Here is a 20,164-nt window from a genome sequence, read left to right as displayed (position 1 = left end):
TCTACGCCGACCAATGATCACCTGTGCACTAGTTCTATGTTATCCCAGTTTCGCATCCTACACATAAGGGGCATTTTACAGAAGTCAATTTACCTACAAACCTGCACGTCTTTGGAATGTGGCAGACAACCCATGCAGTCACAGGGAGACCGTACAAACTCCGTACAGAGAGTACCCATAGTCAGGATCGAACCCGGGTCTCTGGCGCTGTAAGGCAACAACTCTACTGCTCCGATACTGCGCAGCCCCTCCCCAACAATATATGCTCTCCTCAACAAGTTCAAACATTTTCTCTGCACTAAATATTCGTTTCATCATTATAATTATACAGATTTTGTCTAGATCACTCCTCATCCTTCTTATCTCAAGATAATTCTATCTCTCTGCTTGGGTTCCTTTCCTTTTATCCCTGTGGAAACCTTTAATACAACTATTAGTTATTAGTGAATTTCTACTCTTGAGACCCCACTACTCCACCTTGACACTTCCCATTCATGTAGGAGGTGACCTCTATACTACATCTACCAAAATGTACGAATCCACATTTACCTATGTGGAACTTCATGTGCTAATTATGATCTCATTGTACATGTTTGTTAAAGTCTTCCTGTAATTTGAACGATGCAGAGATTTGCGTGGCCTGTCGCATATTCGTGAAGTGTTTCATGCTTTTAGATGAGTTTAACTTGGCATCATGGGTTTGATTCTGACTGTGGCTGCTCTCCGTACAGAGTTTGTACGATCCCCTGTGACCTGTGTGGGTTTTCTCCGGGATCTCCAGTTTCCTCCCACACTCCAAAGATGTACAAAAAAAGCTGGTATCACAAAATGCTGGAGTAACTCAGCAGGTCAGGCAGCATCTCTGGAGAGAAGGAATGGGTGACGTTTCGGGTCGAGACCCTTCTTCAGTCTGAAGAAGGGTCTCGACCCGAAACGTCACCCATTCCTTCTCCCCAGAGATGCTGCCTGACCTGCTGAGTCACTCCAGAATTTTGTGATACCTTCGATTTGTACCAGCACCTGCAGTTATTTTCCAACACAAGAAGCTGGAGTAACTCAGTGGGACCCTTCGGAGTAACCCTTCGGTCTCGACCCGAAACATCATCCATTCCTTCTCTCCAGAGTTGCTATCTGTCCCGCTGAGTTACTCCAGCTTTTGTGTCTATCTCCGGTTTAAACGAGCATCTGCAATTCCTTCCTATACCAAAGATGTACAGGTTTGTTGGTTAATTGGCTTAGCGTAATTGTAAATTGTCCCCAGTGTGTAGGAAGGAAATTAAAGTACCAGGGTTAAAAGGCACTCAGACAGAGGGAGAAAAAGCAAACTTATAGGTGGGACTTGGTTTCACAGGACAGCCCTGCCTGAGTTACACCACTTAGGGTGTCAGCAGGGAGCAAGTTGCCACCAGCTAATTCAGGAAAGGTAAATTATGTGGAGACACAAGAGACTGCAGATACTGGAGGAAAAATCAAACTGATGGAGGAATACAGTGGTTTGAGCAGCAACCGTGCATGAAAGGAAATGCGACGTTTCAGGTGCAAACTCTGCATTGGGACTAAAGGTAAATTTATACCAACTTCAATACTGGCTCGAAGATAAACACAAAATGCTGGAGTGACTCAGCGGGGCAGGCAGGCAGCACCTCCGGGGAAAAGGAATGGGTGATGTATTGCGTGGAGACCCTCAATACTGGGCTGTTGTTTTGTGTTTCCTTTCATACTCCACCATGTAAATATGGGTGTATTTCATTATAATGCTATAATATTTTCAAATGCAAAGGGCTGCAATAAGGAGGGCATGGTAGCGCATGGTAGAGCTGTGGCCTTACAGCGCTTGCAGCGCCGGAGACCCGGGTTCAATCCCGACTACTGGTGCTGTCTGTACGGAGTTTGTACGTTTTCTCCGTGACCAGCTTGGGTTTTCTCCAGGTGCTCTGGTTTCCTCCGACACTCATACAAGTTTGTAGGTTCATTGGCTTGCTGTAAATGTAAGTTGTCCCTATTGTGTGTAGGATAGTGTTAGTGTGCGGGGATAGCTGGTCAGCATGGACTCGGTGGGCCGAAGGGCCTATTTCCGCACTGTACCCCTAAAATAACTAAACTAAAAAAAGGGCTACATTACAGTGATCTTTTGGTTTTGCAGCCATTCTCATCTGTCCTTATATACTATTTCTGTACAAGTAAACAGCATTTATGGAATTGCCCAAATTCAACATAACATGTAAATAAAAATATATGGAAAAGCAAAATATAATATTTGCATTATCACTTTATTCATGCATGAGTCAAAACACACGTGCACTCATCTGTTATATAAAGAGTTCAGTTTTCCAAATTCATTCTATTTCAAATCTATATATTACTAAAACTCTCATCTTGTCTGTTTGTTTGTCTATTTGATTCTTTGTACGTACCCGGAATACAGCCAAAACGGCACATGACAGCACAACAATTTCATGCCCACCCTATTCACCCGCAGTCTCGATTCTTCAAGTTTTCTTCCATTTTAAAAGCAATTAATTTAATAAACTTTAATAAATGCGCTCCCCCCCCCCCCCCCCGTCGGGAGGACCGGCACCCGTCCCGGCACCCGTCCCGGCACCCGTCCCGGCACCCGTCCCGGCACCCGTCCCGGCGTGCCCCGCTCCTGACCTTCCTCCCTTAGTGCAGCATGGCGGCAGAGGGTCAAAGAAGATGGCTGTCGTCATCGCACTGCCGCTGCAGGAGAGGTTTGCACCCAACGGGTCCATGGCTCACCATGGCCGCCCGGGGCCGGGATGAGTGGTTCCCTCTCCCCTTTCCGCTCCCCCCTTGCCCGCCCACAGCCCCGGGGGAGACTCCCTAGCCGGCAACGGGTCCACGCCCGTCTAGTACCAAATAAAATTAAAATACAAATTTGCTGTGAGTATAAAGAGCTATGTTTAAATGGTGCAAATCACAAATGATAATACATTTTCTTCATTGAATTTGTTAATTGAAAAGTAGTTTGTACTCTTGGTTTTAGGAAGTGTTCCTTTTGGCATGAGCGTTGAGCTATAGTAGCAAAAGCCAGCAATGAAGGAGATGACATCTTCCCCAGTGAAAGTGAAAGCTTTGCTAAGCAGATATTACCCATTATCATTTTCTGCTCATGCATAAGATATACCTTCATTCCAAAACAAAATTACACTTGGTGCAATTTAATTAACCATAATTTAGTGTTAACATTGCTTGTGCACACTTAGATAAAAATCATGATATGTTTTCTTTTTTAATAGACTATCCTTCTGAACACGTGAAGATGCAGAGTCACTGAGAGCAGGGGAAAACTTGGCAGTGAATGCTCCTGCGGCAATTTCATTTGGCTTTACTGCAATGCCAAAGGTAACTCCTAATTGCCCATTTTAAGGGGAATACTGTGTTTCATCAAGACACGGTGCAGTTGTTTTTATTGTTATATCTCCAATGTCAACGCTGACACATTTTGCCCATCTTTAAATGCCCAGGTAAAAGTAGTCATGAGTTTCCTTCCTGAAGCTTCGTAATCCTTCTGCTAAAGGCAACCCAACAACATTATTCTGCAGGGTTCCAGGATTTAGACCCAGTAGTGATAAATCAATGACAATATAATTGCAAGACTGGGTAACTTGAAGGAGAAATTGCAAATGATGGTTGCCAATGTGTTTTGTAGTTGCGAAGGTTTAGGTCCGTGTTGCTGCAATGCATTCTGTCGAAAGTCCCACTAAGGTTATGGGCAGATGCTGGTTTAAACAGAAGATAGACCCGAAAAGCTAGATTAACTCAGCGGGCCAAACATCATCTCTGGAGAAAAGGAATAGGTGACGTTTTGGGTCGAGACCCTTCTTCTGATGAGGGTCTCAACCCAAAACATCACCTATTACTTTTCTCCAGCGATGCTGTCTGACCCATTGAGTTACTCCAGCTTTTTGTGTCTATCTCCCACTAAAGTTATGGTGCATTGGTAAAATAGGTGTGAATGTTATTTTGAAATGCTACTGAATCTCGAGCCTTGGGCAGGAACACAGCTGGGGACTTGCTGGACTGACAGTGAGCAAGCTCCTACATTTTTCATTCATAAATCGCCGCAGTGTTTATCATAAATCACAAGAGTAATAGTGAAACATTATGTGCACTTTTAGAAAATCTTCTAGAGTTCTTACGCTACTTGTCTGTGTTTAAAAAGATATGATCTCCAAGCAGTTTCACACTGCCTCCAAAATCTAATAATCATGCAACAATATTCTTTATGAAATAAAAATCAGTTTTCATTGCTTTCTCTGCAAGAGGACTTTAAGTATTCTCCAAACAAACTGACTTTCCCGGTTCATATTTTACATGAGTGAAAGGACAAAATAACATGTTTAAACTCCCTTCTAAGATTTACCCAAGTATTTTCAGCAAAACAATTGCTTTATAAATTATGGATATTTCACAGAGACGCGAGAGACCACTGATGCTGGAATCTCGAGCAACAAACAATTTGCTAGAAAAACTGTCTGAAGAAGGGTCCTGACCTGAGTTGCTGTCTGTTCATTTCCATCCTGAGATGCTGCCTCACCCGTTGAGTTCTTTCAGCAGTTTGTTTTTTTTGCTCCAAAATCCTGCATCTGCAGTCTCTTGTTTTTCCATTTCACTGGAAGAACTCGGTGGGTCAAGCAGCATCTTTGGAGTGGGGAGTGAGGGGAGGAATTTTTGATTGTTTTGATTGAAACCTTGTTTCACGACCACAGGTGGAGAGGGAGGATAAGCCGTATAAAGAGGAGAGACCAGGGTCAGTGGGTGGACTGAGGAAGGGTGGATGACGATAAGCAAGTCAAGCTGGAAGGAGGAGGGGGGAGGAGACAGGAGTAAGTAGATGAAGGCAGACTAAAGAAAGGCTGATGGAGCCAGGTCAGGGGAAGGGGCAAAGGCTGAAGGTGAAGACAGCTGGGTGGGTGATCAACAAGAATGCCAAGGCTACCAGTGCAGGAATCTAATGGGAATTATTAGGGGAGAGGTGATGGGCAGATGGAACCAGAACCAGATGGGGAAGATGGGGGAAGCCAGGAGGTGAAATGTGTTCGTAGTGGGTGAATGGAACCAAGAAGAGGAAGGACCTGAAAAAGCCTGATGGGGGGAAGAATGGGTTATGGGAAGGAAAACAAAAATAGGGGGGGAAGGGAGAGAGCGGGAGGGGGAGAGAGGGAGAGGGAATGAGGGAGAGAGGGATTGAGGGGGAGAGGGAGTGAGGGGGAGAGGGGGAGAGGGGGAGAGGGGGAGAGGGGGAGAGGGAGAGAGGGAGAGAGGGGGAGAGGGGGAGAAGGGGAGAGGGGGAGAGGGGGAGAGGGAGAGAGGGAGAGAGGGAGAGAGGGGGAGAGGGAGAGAGGGAGAGAGGGGGAGAGGGAGAGAGGGAGAGAGGGGGAGAGGGAGAGAGGGGGAGAGGGGGAGAAGGGGAAATCAGGTCTCAGAAATTGATTAAATATGAAGCCATGTGAAGCAAATGTCTTTGAAAAAGGAGGATGTTTCAGATGTCATGGAATGGAAGTGTCATCATAAGAAAAGATGCAGTAGAGATGGAGAAAATGGGTGAAAAGGATAGCATCCTTATTAGAGGCAGGATGTTGTCTAGGTAGCCGTGGATAGTTTGTCTCATGAGATGGACGCAAAAAACAGTAGAAAGAGGTCAGAAATGATCCAACTAAATTTGAGAGATGGGGTGGAAGTTAGTAGCAAAGGTGATAAAATCAATGAGTTCTGCATGAGTGCAGGAAGCAGCACCAATGCAGGCTTCAATGTACTGGAGAAAGACTTAGGGAATGGTAGCAAAGAGATCTTGGAGCAGACACTGTTCCATGTAGCCGACAAAGGGATAACCAAAACTAGGGCAATTTCACATTTATTTGGCTTGTAAATAAATGGTACTTCATTCATTCTATATGTTGAATATACACGGTAAACTGTGTGCCTTTAAATGAATACCAGGTCTTATTATGCAAATAATCTAACACTGCAAGCTTTTGCAGTCACACATTAACATTGAAAAAAAACTTCTATGAATGGGTATTAATGCTTCAAGCGGAAAAAAACCAAACTTCCTTTAAAAATAAATAATTTTGCCGCACACTGTTGAGGAAATTTGTGTATTCCACTGTTTGGCGTCATTAAATTGTAACAAGTTACTGAACAAAGATTGCTGAGTCATTAATCATTAACTTCTGCCGCAGGACTGCTTGGAGGACCACGTACTAATACTTCTTCCCTTCTATTCTTCATGGCAAGTGTACAGAAACCTAAGCCCTCTCTACCATGTTGTTTTGAGTAGGTCAGTAATTCTCCCTGCAGCAGCAGAGATGAGATCAGAAATTCAATGATCTTGTTGAACTACACAGTGGAGTAACGTGTTACTGCGACGGTACAAATATATTATCATCTAACTCCCTCACGGAAGGAAACAAGGGTGACTTCTTTGACTTCTGCAATGCCTGGAAAGGTCAGAACATCATGTTGAATAGAGGATAAAAGTGTGTTGATCACCAAATTAAATATGAGCTCGTCCTTTTCGGTACTGCCAAACAAACTAAAGATTCATTTTGCTACTTCTTGTAGGGATCGAGTTCAAATGTTTAACAATTAAAATGGATAAATGGACTGGCGTGTTCCTATACATTTTTATCAAGGATGTTTCATTCGTGGTGCTTTCACTGCCTGGGATTTCAGTGCGTAGTGTTATTAATGGGCCCAGAAAAAGTATCATCTAGGTAGCTGTGGGAGTCAGAGGGTTAATAGTAAATGTTGGTGGATAATTTGTCTCATGAGATGGAGGCAAAAAAACAGTAGAAAGAGAAGAATCATAAATGATCCAACTAGATTTGAGAGTGGGGTGGAAGTTAGTAACGAAGGTGATAAAATCAATGAGTTCTGCATGAGTGCAGGAAGCAGCACCAATACAGTCTTCAATGTACTGGAGAAAGAGTTAGGGGATTGTAGCAAATATCAGGATTCCCTGGTATGAGCAGGGAGACAGACCCAGCAATTCTCACATAGCTAATAATCAATCATACGCACTAAAGTCGCCTTAAGTCAAAGCAAGGATATTAGAAGATGGTGCATGAAAAGTGCTAAAATTACTAATACTCATACTAATGCTAATTTTAGAAACATAGAAACATAGGAAATAGGTGCAGAAGGAGGCCATTTGGCCTTTCGAGCCAGCGCCACCATTCATTGTGATCATGGCTGATCATCCACAATCAGTAACCTGTACCTGCCTTCTCCCAATATCCCTTGATTCCACTGGCCCCCAGAGCTCTATCTAACTCTCTTTTAAATTCATCCAGTGAATTGGCCCTCCACTGCCTTCTGTGGCAGAAAATTCCACAATTCACAACTCTAGGTGAAAAAGTTTTTTTCTCACCACAGTTTTAAATGGCCTCCCCTTTATTCTTAGACTGTGACCCCTGGTTCTGGACTCCCCCAACATTGGGAACATTTTTCCTGCATCTAGCTTGTCCAGTCCTTTTATAATTTTATACGTTTCTATAAGATCCCCTCTCATCCTTCTAAATTCCAGTGAATACAAGCCCAGTCTTTCCAATCTTTCCTCATATGACAGTCCCGCCATCCCGGGGATTAACCTCGTGAACCTACGCTGCACTGCACTGTCTCAATAGCAAGGATGTCCTTCCTCAAATTAGGAGACCAAAATTGCACACAATACTCCAGATGCGGTCTCACCAGGGCCCTATACAACTGCAGAAGGACCTCTTTACTCCCATACTTAAATCCTCTCGTTATGAAGGACAACATGCCATTAGCTTTCTTATTTTGCTTTAGCATCTTACAATCCTGCTGTATGAATGCTGATTTCTCTCATTTCAAGGAAATCCTGCATTCACATTCGTACTCCCCCCCCCCCCCCCCCATTAAGACAATATTCCTTTTGAGAAAAGGGATTGTTCATATTTGCTCAATATCCATCCATTTCTAAAGGTGACAGAAATCAATCAGCCTTCCTAATCCTGCACATGATTGTCAACAATTGGAATCACTGCAGATCTTCCATCTTTAAAAGAACCACCATTGTTTGTCTCGGTGATATTTGAATGTAAAACGCAACTAATATAGATAGATTCTTGATTAGTAATGGTGTCAGGGGTTATGGGGAGAAGGCAGGAGAATGGGGTTGAGAGAGAGAGATAGATCAGCCATGATTGAATAGACGTGATGGGCCAAATGACCTCATTCTGCTCCTATCATTTATGAACTATGAAGAATGCTTGAATAATCATTGAACTAAACATTCTGAATTAACTCATTACAAAGACAAGTTGATATAAGAACTGCGTTCAGTATGTTGATGATGGTTAATACACAAGGGAACACAAAGTGCTGGAGTAACTCAGTGGGTCAGGCAGCATCTCTGGAGAACATGGATAGGTAACATTTTGGAATTAGACTCTTCATCAGACCCATCGTCAGTATGGTTGCATACCAGTTAAGTTACTGAACCAATGTCCAAAGGGCTATTTACCTGGAGATTTGAGTTTCAAATGAGAATTCAAATCCAAATATTCAACAGCTTCAGAGTGAAATGGCACTTTCAGTAATGCGAGACATTAAACAGCCAGGATAAACGCTGTGCAGAAAAGAAAAAAAAGTTCACTGATAAGCTCCAGGGAAAGAAATCTACCATTCTCAGCCTGTCAATCCAGCCTGTGACTCCAAATGCACTGAAGAGCTTGATTATTAAATGTCCTCTGTAGTGACGTAGTAAATAAGGCCAATTGGCTTCCCAGTTAAGCCCACCCTCTCTGATCTAAAAAAAGACTTTTGTTTATTGAGGTTTTAGAAAAGAGGGATGTTATCAGCAAAATCTGGCAACCAGCCAGCAATTAGACAATAGACAATAGACAATAGACAATAGACAATAGGTGCAGGAGTAGGCCATTCAGCCCTTCGAGCCAGCACCGCCATTCAATGCGATCATGGCTGATCACTATCAATCAGTACCCCGTTCCTGCCTTCTCCCCATACCCCCTCACTCCGCTATCCTTAAGAGCTCTATCCAGCTCTCTCTTGAAAGCATCCAACGAACTGGCCTCCACTGCCTTCTGAGGCAGAGAATTCCACACCTTCACCACCCTCTGACTGAAAAAGTTCTTCCTCATCTCCGTTCTAAATGGCCTACCCCTTATTCTCAAACTGTGGCCCCTTGTTCTGGACTCCCCCAACATTGGGAACATGTTATCTGCCTCTAATGTGTCCAATCCCCTAATTATCTTATATGTATACATAGTAAATTGAAGAATAATGTGGCAATTGTGTGTGGCAGGGGTGAAAAGGTCTACATTTATATTTATGGAAGCCATGGGAGGTGACGGAGGGGAAGTGGAAAGGAGAAGGAGGAAGGGAAGGGAAAATAATGGAGGAGAGGGAGAAGGGAAGGGGAAAGAATGAAGGGAGGAGAGGGAGAAAAGGAGGGGGGAAGAATGAAGAGTGGAGAAGGGGAGGGGAAAGAATGAAGGGAGGAGAGGGAGAAAGGGAGGGGGAAGAATGAAGTGAGGAGACAGAGAAGGGGAGGAGGGAAGGGGAAGGAAAGGGGTGAAGGGGGAATGGGGAGGGGGAACGGGGAGGGGAAGGAGAGGGGGACGTGGAAAGGGAAGGGGAAAGGGGACAGGAAAAGGGAAGGGGAGGGGGCAAGCGGGAGGGGGCAAGGGGGAAGGGGTTGGGAGAGGGGGAATGGGGAAGGGGAAGGGAGGGGACAGGGGTTGGGAGAGGGGGAATGGGAATGGGAAGGGAGGAAAGGGGGTGTGGAAGGGAGGATGCGAGGAAGGGGGTGTGGAAGGGGAAGGGAGAGGGGAAAAGGGAAGGGGGAAAGGGAAGGGAGAGAAAGGGGATGGGGTGGGAAGGAGATCGGGCAGGGCAAAGAAAAGCAAAGGGCTTTGAGTGTGTACGTGTGGATGAAGTCCGCTCCAGTCGGGTTTCTCACCTGAGGAACAACTGTGCACTGGTGTGTTCATTGTGTGTGTTTGTGTATGCATTTGCCGTTCCCAATGTATTAAAGTAAATAAATTAACGCCGAGCCTTCGATGGGTTGAACTATGAGCTAAGGTAAGTAAAACTGTGGCGCAAGAGGATGATTTCAACTTGTTAATATTTCAACTTTGATGAACCGCTTAGAGTAATCCCCGGAGTGGCGGGAGGATTTCAGACCACAGAAGATTGAAAAATGTCCAAGCTGTGGCAGATCTTTGTGCGATCTGACGCTTTGTCCCGGGCTTGTGAAGATGGATTTCCAGCTCTTGAGATCAAACGCGGCGATGAAACGGGTTGAGTGAGCAGCGGGCGGGAGGTGGGGGGTGATACAGAAGGTAAAGAAATGGATTCTTAATCCGCATTTGAAGCAAATAGTGCCGGACAAACAAGACTTGCAGCGGGAAAAAACAATCACCGGGGTCGTGATTCGATTTGGAGAAAGGACTAGAGTAAAACGGAGCAAGGTGGAGAGGAGAGGAGGATGGATGATGAGTGGGACTTAAGGAGAAGTCCATACATTTGAGAAGACGATTGTAACTGAAATTGTATTTTTTTTAAAGATGCAAGAGAAGAGGAACCAGGTGTTATCAGACAACTGATACCACAACTCGAGAGCAGTGCTGAACGACTATCTACCTCTGATTTATTCACAAAATGCTGGAGTGGGTGACGTTTCGGGTCGAGACCCTTCTTCAGACTGACCTGCCGAGTTACTCCAGCATTTTGTGAATAAATCGATTTGTACCAGCATCTGCAGTTGTTTTCTTATGAACTATGTCTCGGACTATGCTTAGCCGGACTTCGCTGGCTTCACCTTGCACTAAACATCATTCCCTTATCATGTATCTTTCCACTGCACATTGGCTCAATCGTAATGTCTTTCTGCTGACTGGTTAGCGTGCAACGAAAAGCTTTTCCACTGTATCTCGGTATACGTGACAATAAAGTAAACTGGACTGAACTGAAGATGTGTGAATAAACAGGGAAAACTGCAAAGGGGTTGCAAAATGTTGCGGGAATGCGAAAACGTACTGCAAATGGTGGAAATCAAAAGCAAAGTATTGGAAACGCTCAGCGGGTCGGGCAGCGACTGTGGAGAGAGACACGGTTCACTTATCAGGTGGGAGATCCTACACGTTCGTGGATCAGGAATGTAAAGCTCTTGTCTGACTCCAGGCTTCTACTTGACCGCTGCGTGTTTTATCGTTTCGTTGCAGGGTTTCCCTCCCTCCGTTCCCTCGGGAAACAACCTAAAGAGGGACAGGAATGGTCCCGGCCTGAAACGTCACCCATTCCTTCTCTCCAGAGATGCTGCCTGTCAATAGACAATAGACAATAGGTGCAGGAGGAGGCCATTCGGCCCTTCGAGCCAGCACCGCCATTCAATGTGATCATGGCTGATCACCCTCAATCAGTACCCCGTCCCTGCCTTCTCCCCATACCCCCTGACTCCGCTATCCTTAAGAGCTCTATCCAGCTCTCTCTTGAATGCATTCAGAGAATTGGCCTCCACTGCCTTCTGAGGCAGAGAATTCCACAGATTTACAACTCTCTGACTGAAAAAGTTTTTCCTCATCTCAGTTCTAATTGGCCTACCCCTTATTCTTAAACTGTGGCCCTTGGTTCTGGACTCCCCCAACATTGGGAACATGTTTCCTGCCTCTAACGTGTCCAACCCCTTAATAATCTTATACGTTTCGATAAGATCTTTGTCCCGCTGAGTTACTCCAGCACTTTGTGCCTATCTTTGCCGTAACCTATCCAGGTTACTTATCGCCTGTCCATTTCCTCCACACATGTCGCCCGGCCAGCTGAGTTCTTCCAGCACTTCGCGTTTTACCGCAAGAAGCTAATCGACCAAAAGGAAATGGAAGATCTGACCCAAAGTGTAACGACAAACCGAGTCTTCTGACTGCACTGACGTGGACCTGGTCTCTTAAACCACTCGGGAGTGGAATCAACTGAATACTATATTCCAGTCTGAAGAAGGGTCTCGACCCGAAACGTCACCCATTCCTTCTCTCCCGAGATGCTGCCTGACCTGCTGAGTTACTACAGCATTTTGTGAATAAATACCTTCGATTTGTACCATCATCTGCAGTTATCTTCTTATACTATATTCCACATACCTGGACATGGGTCTTTTAGTCAAACCACGCAGGACTCCAGTTGGTCTTTAAAGAATTAACTTATGTTGCTATTCTGGGATAAGTTACGGTAAACTTCGCCTTATCTGCAAGTTATCTGCACAACAGCGGCAGTGTTAACAAACAAAGAACTGCAGGTGCTGGTTTACCAAAGATAGACACAAAGTGCTGGAGTAACTCAGCGGGACAGGCAGCATCTCTGGAGAGAAGGAATGGGTGACGTTTCGGGTCCAGACCCTTCTCTCGACCCAGGAATCTGAAGAAAGATCCCGACCAGAAACGTCACCTTTCCTTTTTCTCCACAGATGCTGCCTGATCTGCGGAGTTACTCCAGCACGTTGTGTCTATCAGAGGCGGTGGGTTCACGGAATTGGAAATAAACCCAACCTATAAGCCTGGTCGCTTTTTAAACTCAACCTGTTTTGCCGGAAAATGTAAAGATGCTGAGGGATATGGGAAAGGACAATAAGTTTTTAGTCGTCAAGGTGAGCGTATTAACCACTAACTAGGGCGATGAATAACGGGATGCCGGTTTTCCAGCCCCTGGTCCAGCCATTTACTGCGGACGATACTGGTTCAGGCCCAGCATTCCAAATAATGGGTCGTATTTGCTTTTAGACTTTACACTTTAGATAATACGTCGTGGAAATGGGCCCCTTTGGCCCACCGAGTCCGCACCGACCACAGACCGCACCACAAGCAGTGTCCTGCACACTAGGGACAATTTACAGTTTACACACGCAAACCTGTTCGTCTTTGGAGTGTGGGAGGAAACTGGAGCACCCGGAGAAAACCCACGCGGTCACAGGGAGAACGTACGAACTCCGTACACACGTCACGTAGTCAGGATGTAACCCGGGTCTCTGGCGCTGCAAGGCAGCAACTCTACCGCTGCACCAGTGTGTCAATAGTCAATAGTCAATTTATTTGTCACATACACATAAATGTGCAGTGAAATGCACCCCCTCCCCCCCCCCCCCAACACCCAACCGTTTTAACAAGTGATTGAAGAAGATTCTAATCTGTCTCTTCCTCGTCTTAAATTGCGCATGTATATGCATTTCCTGAGGTATTGTCCATGTAGGCACCAAAGGTTGAAACGATTAGAGGCTGGTTTCTCCATCCTGTGCTCTGCGATCTCCCCATGAGGACATAGATGCACGTCGCTGTCACCTGTAAGTTCCGGCCTTCTCGCCACCATGGCGAATTTCACCAAATTAATCTTCATTGCCGCCCGCCAACCTCTTATTCCGCGACTTTGTAAGATATCCATTGCAAAATCAATGCAAAATGATTCTCTAACTTCCAAATAATCTCCCGAATAAGAACTACACCGACTACTTCACACTGATTTTCAGAGATGCTTCTTACACCGACGGTGTGTGTGTGTGGAACATAGTACAGGTATAGCACAAGAGCAGGCCCTTCGGCCCACAATGTCCGTGCCGAACATGATGCTAAGACAATCTCTTATCTGCCTGCAATACAATCCATATCCCTCCTACCCAACAGCCTCTTAATTGCCACTGCCGTATCTGCTTCAACCACGAACCCTGGCGACGCGATCCAGGCACTAACCGCCCTCTGTGTAAAAGAAAAGTTACTCCGCACCTTATACACTAATGAAACGTGGTGGTCGTCGTCGTCTTCCGTCCCCCCGCCCTTAATGGTCCTTGTGCATCTTGTTACTTCTCTTCCCTCTTGAGCGGATAGTTATCTATCTCCGTAAGAAAACTGCCAACTGAACGTCAAATGGTTATCCTGGAACGCTACTCTCACTTGCTAATTGCGCCCATTTTGCTCAATAAATGCATCTGGTGAATTGAATGGGAAGAGAACCAGGTTCAAAATCCTGGGTCAGAGTGGCGCGATTAGTGGTACCACTGACTGAGAAAGGATGGCGAAAGCTTGTTAATCCCAGCTCATCTCTCCGGAGTAGTATCGAGTCTTCTAGTCTCACAGTGTGGAAACAGGCCCTTCGGCCAAACTTGCCCACATCGGCCAATATGTCCCATCTACACCAGTCCCACCTGCCTGCATTTGGCCAATATTCATCTAAATCTGTCCTATCCATGTACCTTTCTACATGTTTCTTAAACGTTGCATTTAGTCCCCGTCTCAACTACCTCCTCCGGCAGCTTGTTCCATGCACCTATACTACCTTTGCGAGAAAAAAGTTACCCCTCGGTTCCCCTCTCATCTTAAACCCATGTCCTCTGGTTCACGACCCCCCCTCCTCTGGGCAAGAGCATCTAGAAGGTGGCGAGTAAAAAAGGAAGGGGAAAAGAAGATCCGTTCTGGATCTATGAGATACACATTACTGCAGATGCTGGAAATCCGAATTAAAACAGAAAATGTGGCATGGTGGTCTGTGGAGATCGGGCTGATGTTACACGTTGATGATCCTTCATTGGCAATGGCCAACTCTGATATAAACTGGAAAGGTAAGTTATCGGAATTCAACGTTGAGTCGAAAGAGAGCTTTCAGAAGCGCATTCAAGGTAGGATCACAACAGAGTATCAGAACTCGCTGTGGGATTCCCACGAATACTCAAGAGGAGATATATTACAAGAGGTTTCTCAAATCCTCCTGTCAAGGGATGAGATTTTCTTCCGTTTTCTTATGACGGTCTTCCTTGGAACAGTGTGGGCTTGAAAGCTAGTGAAGTCAGCATGATAGGTAGCTGAAGAGGCAGGTTCAGTCTCGCAGTTGTGGACTGAACGGAGGCGTGTTACAGAGCAGCCAGCTAATGTACTGTTGTTTTCTCCAATGCAGAGGAAACCGCATGTCGAACAGCGAATGCAGTACATTGCATGAGAGGAAGTACAAGTATCTTTCTGCAAAATAAGGTCGCTGTCCCGCCTTTTTTTTTGCTGCCCGTTTCTTCCATAAAGAGGAACACACATCTACATTTGCCAACCGAGTAAAATACTGCAATACGTGTTTTGGCGGATGCATTATGTACTCGTCTTTCAACATAACTCCCCTCATCTCCAGCCCATCGTCGTCTCCAGTGTCAATATATCGTGTAGAGGACAAGATATGTCGAATTAGCTACGGATCTGAGATTTGAGATTAATAACAAAACCCCGACAGTTGAAAGATTTTACTTTAAGAGGGAGGCGTGTCACACGCAAGGAAATTAAAGTTTCTTTAACTTTAGTCAAATTCAGATTTAACCAAAGTTCAATTAAAAAGAGCAGAGACGGGGAAGTGAGTGTGATATTGTGAATGTTCCCTAACGGGGGCGCTACCGTGCACTTCCATTAACTTTAAAACCAAAAGATTGTTCTGTAATCCTTAACTCAAACCATTTGCGTTAGCTACTCCAATCTAGGCGATGACCATCCTTATTATGTCCCGACTTTATTCTCTTTGAATACGACTTTTAAAACTCAGTCATTTCTATGAAACTTCTGAAACGGACTGGCTTCTACATGTTGAATGCGGAGATAGCGAACGCTGTATCGCGCACAGTGCTGGCATTTATGTGTATAATAGATTTCAAAAATATCGACTGCATTGTATTTTTGATATACAAATAGGGGGCAATAATGTACGGCTATTACAGCCATCTAATCCTCAGGGAGAATGTATTCCCGGCTATGTTGACTCGCGACTGAGACCCTTCAGGAGGATTTGAGAAACCTCTTGTAATATATCTCCTCTTGAGTATTCGTGGGAATCCCACAGCGAGTTCTGATACTCTGTTGTGATCCTACCTTGAATGCGCTTCTGATTCTGCACTTGTCGGTAATTAGATAAGTAGCGTTGGTGGAAACATTTAAAGCGGTTAAATCAGGAAAAGAGCCGTGGATCGAGTGACAGGTAGGCGTATTGGAAATGTCAACTCTTGACAGTTTGAAATAAGAAGAAGACCATGAGCTTACAAACTGCAGCCGGCACCGTTTTTTAAAAAAAACAGATTCCAGCAGGACTTTGTCAGCTGGAAATCACGTAGTAATTTCACCTTTAAATGTCACCCCCAAAAACATTCTAGGAGTTATAAATATTTAAAACAACAAGTTGGAGCTAGCAGGTAAAATATGCCACGGCGCTTTCTGCACTGTTGTCTGAAATATATGGGGAGAAGGGGCGGGGGTGGGCAAAGATATGGATGTTCATGGTGGCCAAGGATGTGTGTAAAGTAAACCAGCCGGTAATGAGTGCAGCGCAAGGTGCGGTTGGCATTGGCACGTGGTCAAATTAACTCCACTCTCGGGCGAGTTTACGGATTTATGTTGCAAAGCAGCTGACTACCTCGCAGAAGTTAGGACCTCTTTCGTGCTTAGCATGAGAACTTGGATGATTTACCTCCCCCCTCCTCCCCCCCTCCCCCCCCCCTCCCCTCTCCCGCTGTTGCGCATTTTTAGCAAAATTACATCATTATTGTTTGGTATTGAAGGAATGAGAAGTTGATGATCCTCGGCGGCGGGGGCCACATTACTGCAGCGCCAACCATATCTACCTTTTGGTGCAGTGGTACACTGGGTTCCCCATTGCAGGACAGCGTTTTGGCAAACGTCGCCAATAACAGTGATCTTCTCTCAACCCCCCCCCCCCCCCCCCTCCAAAAACCCACAGTTCAACTGAAAACAAAATCCTTGGTGCTTAATATCTTTCTCATGCATGCCTATCGGCAACTGATGGAAGTTTTTAAAGTCTCAGTCGTTTCCCACAAACTGCCACGTTCGTATTAGTTAAAAACTATGTTGCGCACCTCGTTGAATGTCCTCCCATTTTGTAATGTTTACCCCCCACCCCACCGTCCCCTTAACACAGCACGTCATCTTCCGCGTTTGCTGCACTGCACTCAGGCGCGAAGCAGTATTATTTTATTGCATCGGTTTTGCTCACATTGCGGGTATTTTTTGAAAGCATTTCCATTCCGTTCCTGCCTGTCATTTCAGACATTTTGAGACTTAGCGTCCCAAAGTGAGGAGAAGGGAAGGGGGGGGGGGGGGGGTGATATTTCAAACGATTGTCTCTTTCTTCTACACAGCCCTCACTCCATGTGGTCTCCCCTCCTTACACTTCCTAGACACTTTGGGGGATATTTATTATGTACACTCTCCAAAGTCTCCTGTTGCGTTCGGTCCTACAAGGTGGTTTTGGTACTCTACATGCAACAGGGTACAAGTTCGGTTTAGGCTGAAACCTACTCGAGTGCCGCTGCGTTTTGAACCGATTTCCTGGGCACCGCACGAATCTCACACACAGAGATTGGCCGTGGTCTAAGTGCGCTTACAGTCCCAATGATGGGAAACAGACATGATCTCATTTCAAGCAGTCCACGTACAGTACTCAGGGAGCTGAAAGTCAGAGTGCCTGGCTGGATAAATGGAGTCGCGAGTATCGCTGGCGTCTTTAGTTGAGACTGTATTCAACTACAGCAAGTTACAGATAGAAAAACACGCACGAAAATGTCATTTTATAATTGCAATCGGCGCACTGTCATCCGGGGAGAAGGTTAATAAACTATTTTTTGAGTTTAGATATGGAATAACGAGTTTATAAACTTCAGCTAGCAAGGCAGACTTTCAATTCTCTGATTGTTTTTTTAATCTACTATCAAACAGATACTAAACAAAAACATCTCTTCCTATTAGTAGACATCTCTTGTCGCCCTCAAAGAGGTTAGTTAGTTAACCCAGCCAGGTACATAGGTTTTGAAGGTTTTATTTCCCGCCTGTCGCTGTTCTTTCAGCACCCAGCCACCATAGAGATTAGCTTGCCCGAGTGTGTGCGTGAACCGTGTCTGTTTGAAGTAGATCTAGTCAGCACTTACCAATAGTTGTGATCACCGTGATAGCAAAATAAAAGGAGCCGGCGAATTTCCACTGAACCCCGGCTCTGTGCGGCTCCGCTTGCATGATGATCACCTCCAATTGCTTGTAGTCTTCATCGCTGATGTTGTACTTGCCCTTGAGTCCGATCTGCTGTTCCTTCAGCTTCCCACCCTGTTCCATTTCGAACTCGGACTCGAGGGCATCGAAGACAGCGGCTCCAACCAGCAGATAAGTGAACGTGCAGATGATCAAGGATAGAGTTCGCACGTTCTGCCGCTTCATGGCCTCCAAAAAACGGCGTTTGAGCGGCTCATGTCCGCTCCCCCTTCTATTCTCCAAACGGCTGAGGTCCACCGAGAAAGCCCGGTTACAGCAGCCAGGATCCCGGCAGCGACTGCTCAAGTTATCCGATACGTACTGGTCCTCTTCGATAGCTTTCTCGGAGGCGGACAGGCAGAGCAAGCTGCTCGATCGCCGGGACCAGGATCCCTGCAGCCTAACTCTGCGCAAGACCTGACCAAACCAAGTCGTCCCAGTGCGCAGGGCCATCAAAACAACACTCTGGGTGGGGGGAAAATGCTTTTCGCTGAGCGATCTGTTCACAAAGGATACGGTCGGGGCTCCAGAGCCGTGTGATCTGCGTCAAAGCCCGCTGGTGACAGTAAAGAGACGGGCGGGCTTTACCGGGCGGGGGATGGAGCGAGTGAGTTTGGCGGATTCCTGATGGATGCCCACCAAGTTGGACTAGATGTGATTACAGGAGAGGCTACCTCCCTCTCCCCGAGCCCCCCTCCCCTCTAACCACACCCAGTGGCCTCTTAACCACCAGGGTGCCTTTGTCTAGTTATTAATCTCAAGGGCAGGTATTTTCATTGTGTTGTTAATGGGTGGATTTCGGAGCCTAACTGATGTCATCTCCATATTTGGACCCTGATGCACGAAAGGCGGGAATGAAGCAACCTGCCAACGGGGGATTAAAGGCGGATGAGGACGGGTGAAAGAGGCGGGGATGTGGCGGGTGGGGGACCACCTGCGGAGGCTTTACTTAAAGACATGCCCTATCGTGTCGCGACAAACTTCTGTAACCTCTCCTGGCCCAACCCTCACCCTCACACTCCCGGTCTCACACAGACTCCTGCAGAACCAGCTCGGTTTCAGTATCACCCGGGCCAGCTTAATCCCGGCAACATCTACATTTTAATCACGACTAGGAATAAGTAGGTAGGAAAGAACTGCAGATGCTGGTTTATATCGAATGTAGACACACAAAAAGCTGGAGTAACTCAGCGGGACAGGCAGCATCTCTGGAGGGAAGGAATGGGTGACGTTTCGGGTCGAGACCCTTCCCTCGACCCAAAACGTCACCCATTCCTTCTCTCCAGAGATTATGCCTGTCCCGTTGAGTTACTCCAGCATTTCGTGACTAGCTAGGAATAAGTAGGGTTCTGTCCACTTCGCTGTCAATATATATTTAATCCGCTCATGGTGTCCCGTCTCTTTCTGACTTTTCTCCTGTACTGCGGAAAGCCCTCCCTTGAAACGTAGTCACTATTACACACAGTTCGTTGTTACACGGAGTATTCTGATTACCAGGTACAATCTGATGATGTCCTTTCCACAGGACAGGCGCTATTGGACCGGTTTGAATCTAACTTCGTGGAAACCGGTGTTATTCTCGGTAGCCCCATCCAACTGCTATCTCATTGAACAGTGTGATTTCTATTTACAATCGTATTAATTCATCTGATGGACAGCTAAAACCGAACTCCAGGACCAAGCAATGTAAACGGCGATCCTTTTCAATAAATAATTGGAAATAAATTCAACCTAACATCATCTACCAAGTAAACGCCCGTCCAAATAATCCATAAACCCAGTGCTCTAAAAGCATATAGAAACCAGCGGGTGCAACAAAGAAATCACCGACTGGCGCTTGGAATGACTTTCAAGATATTATACATAATAATGCAAAAGCAAACTTCAGATGCCAATAATGAACTCGACACCTTGCTTACATTATGTACATATATAAGGAAGCGATTGTAGTCAATGTAAATCAATCAACAAAATATCGTGAAAGACTGAGAAAAATGCAAATTCCTTTTATATAAAAGACAAATAAATATTTGCAGTTTGCCCATTTATCTACCATGCAGAGAAATTAGTCATGAGAAATCTTGGTACGAGCCAAATATTCCTTTGCAGTTTAATTA

The 20,164-nt window shown here is 45.6% G+C and overlaps 1 protein-coding gene across 1 annotated transcript in view; it reads right to left on the bottom strand.

Moving 5' to 3' along the window:
• kcnk9 (potassium channel, subfamily K, member 9) overlaps positions 1 to 19,065 on the bottom strand; it is a 74,661-nt gene extending 55,596 nt beyond the window's left edge. Inside the window, exon 1 of the mRNA XM_078398514.1 lies at positions 17,951 to 19,065. Coding sequence (XP_078254640.1) covers positions 17,951 to 18,500 — 550 coding nt within the window. The 5' untranslated portion in view covers positions 18,501 to 19,065. The remainder of the gene's footprint in view (positions 1 to 17,950) is intronic.
• Positions 19,066 to 20,164: the final 1,099 nt, after the last annotated feature.

The sequence above is a fragment of the Rhinoraja longicauda genome, chromosome 4 (genome assembly GCF_053455715.1).
Source record: "Rhinoraja longicauda isolate Sanriku21f chromosome 4, sRhiLon1.1, whole genome shotgun sequence".
In the NCBI taxonomy this organism is placed as follows: Eukaryota; Metazoa; Chordata; class Chondrichthyes; order Rajiformes; family Arhynchobatidae; genus Rhinoraja; species Rhinoraja longicauda.
Note: the sequence above shows the minus strand (reverse complement) of the source record. Positions and strands in the feature narration are given on the sequence as shown.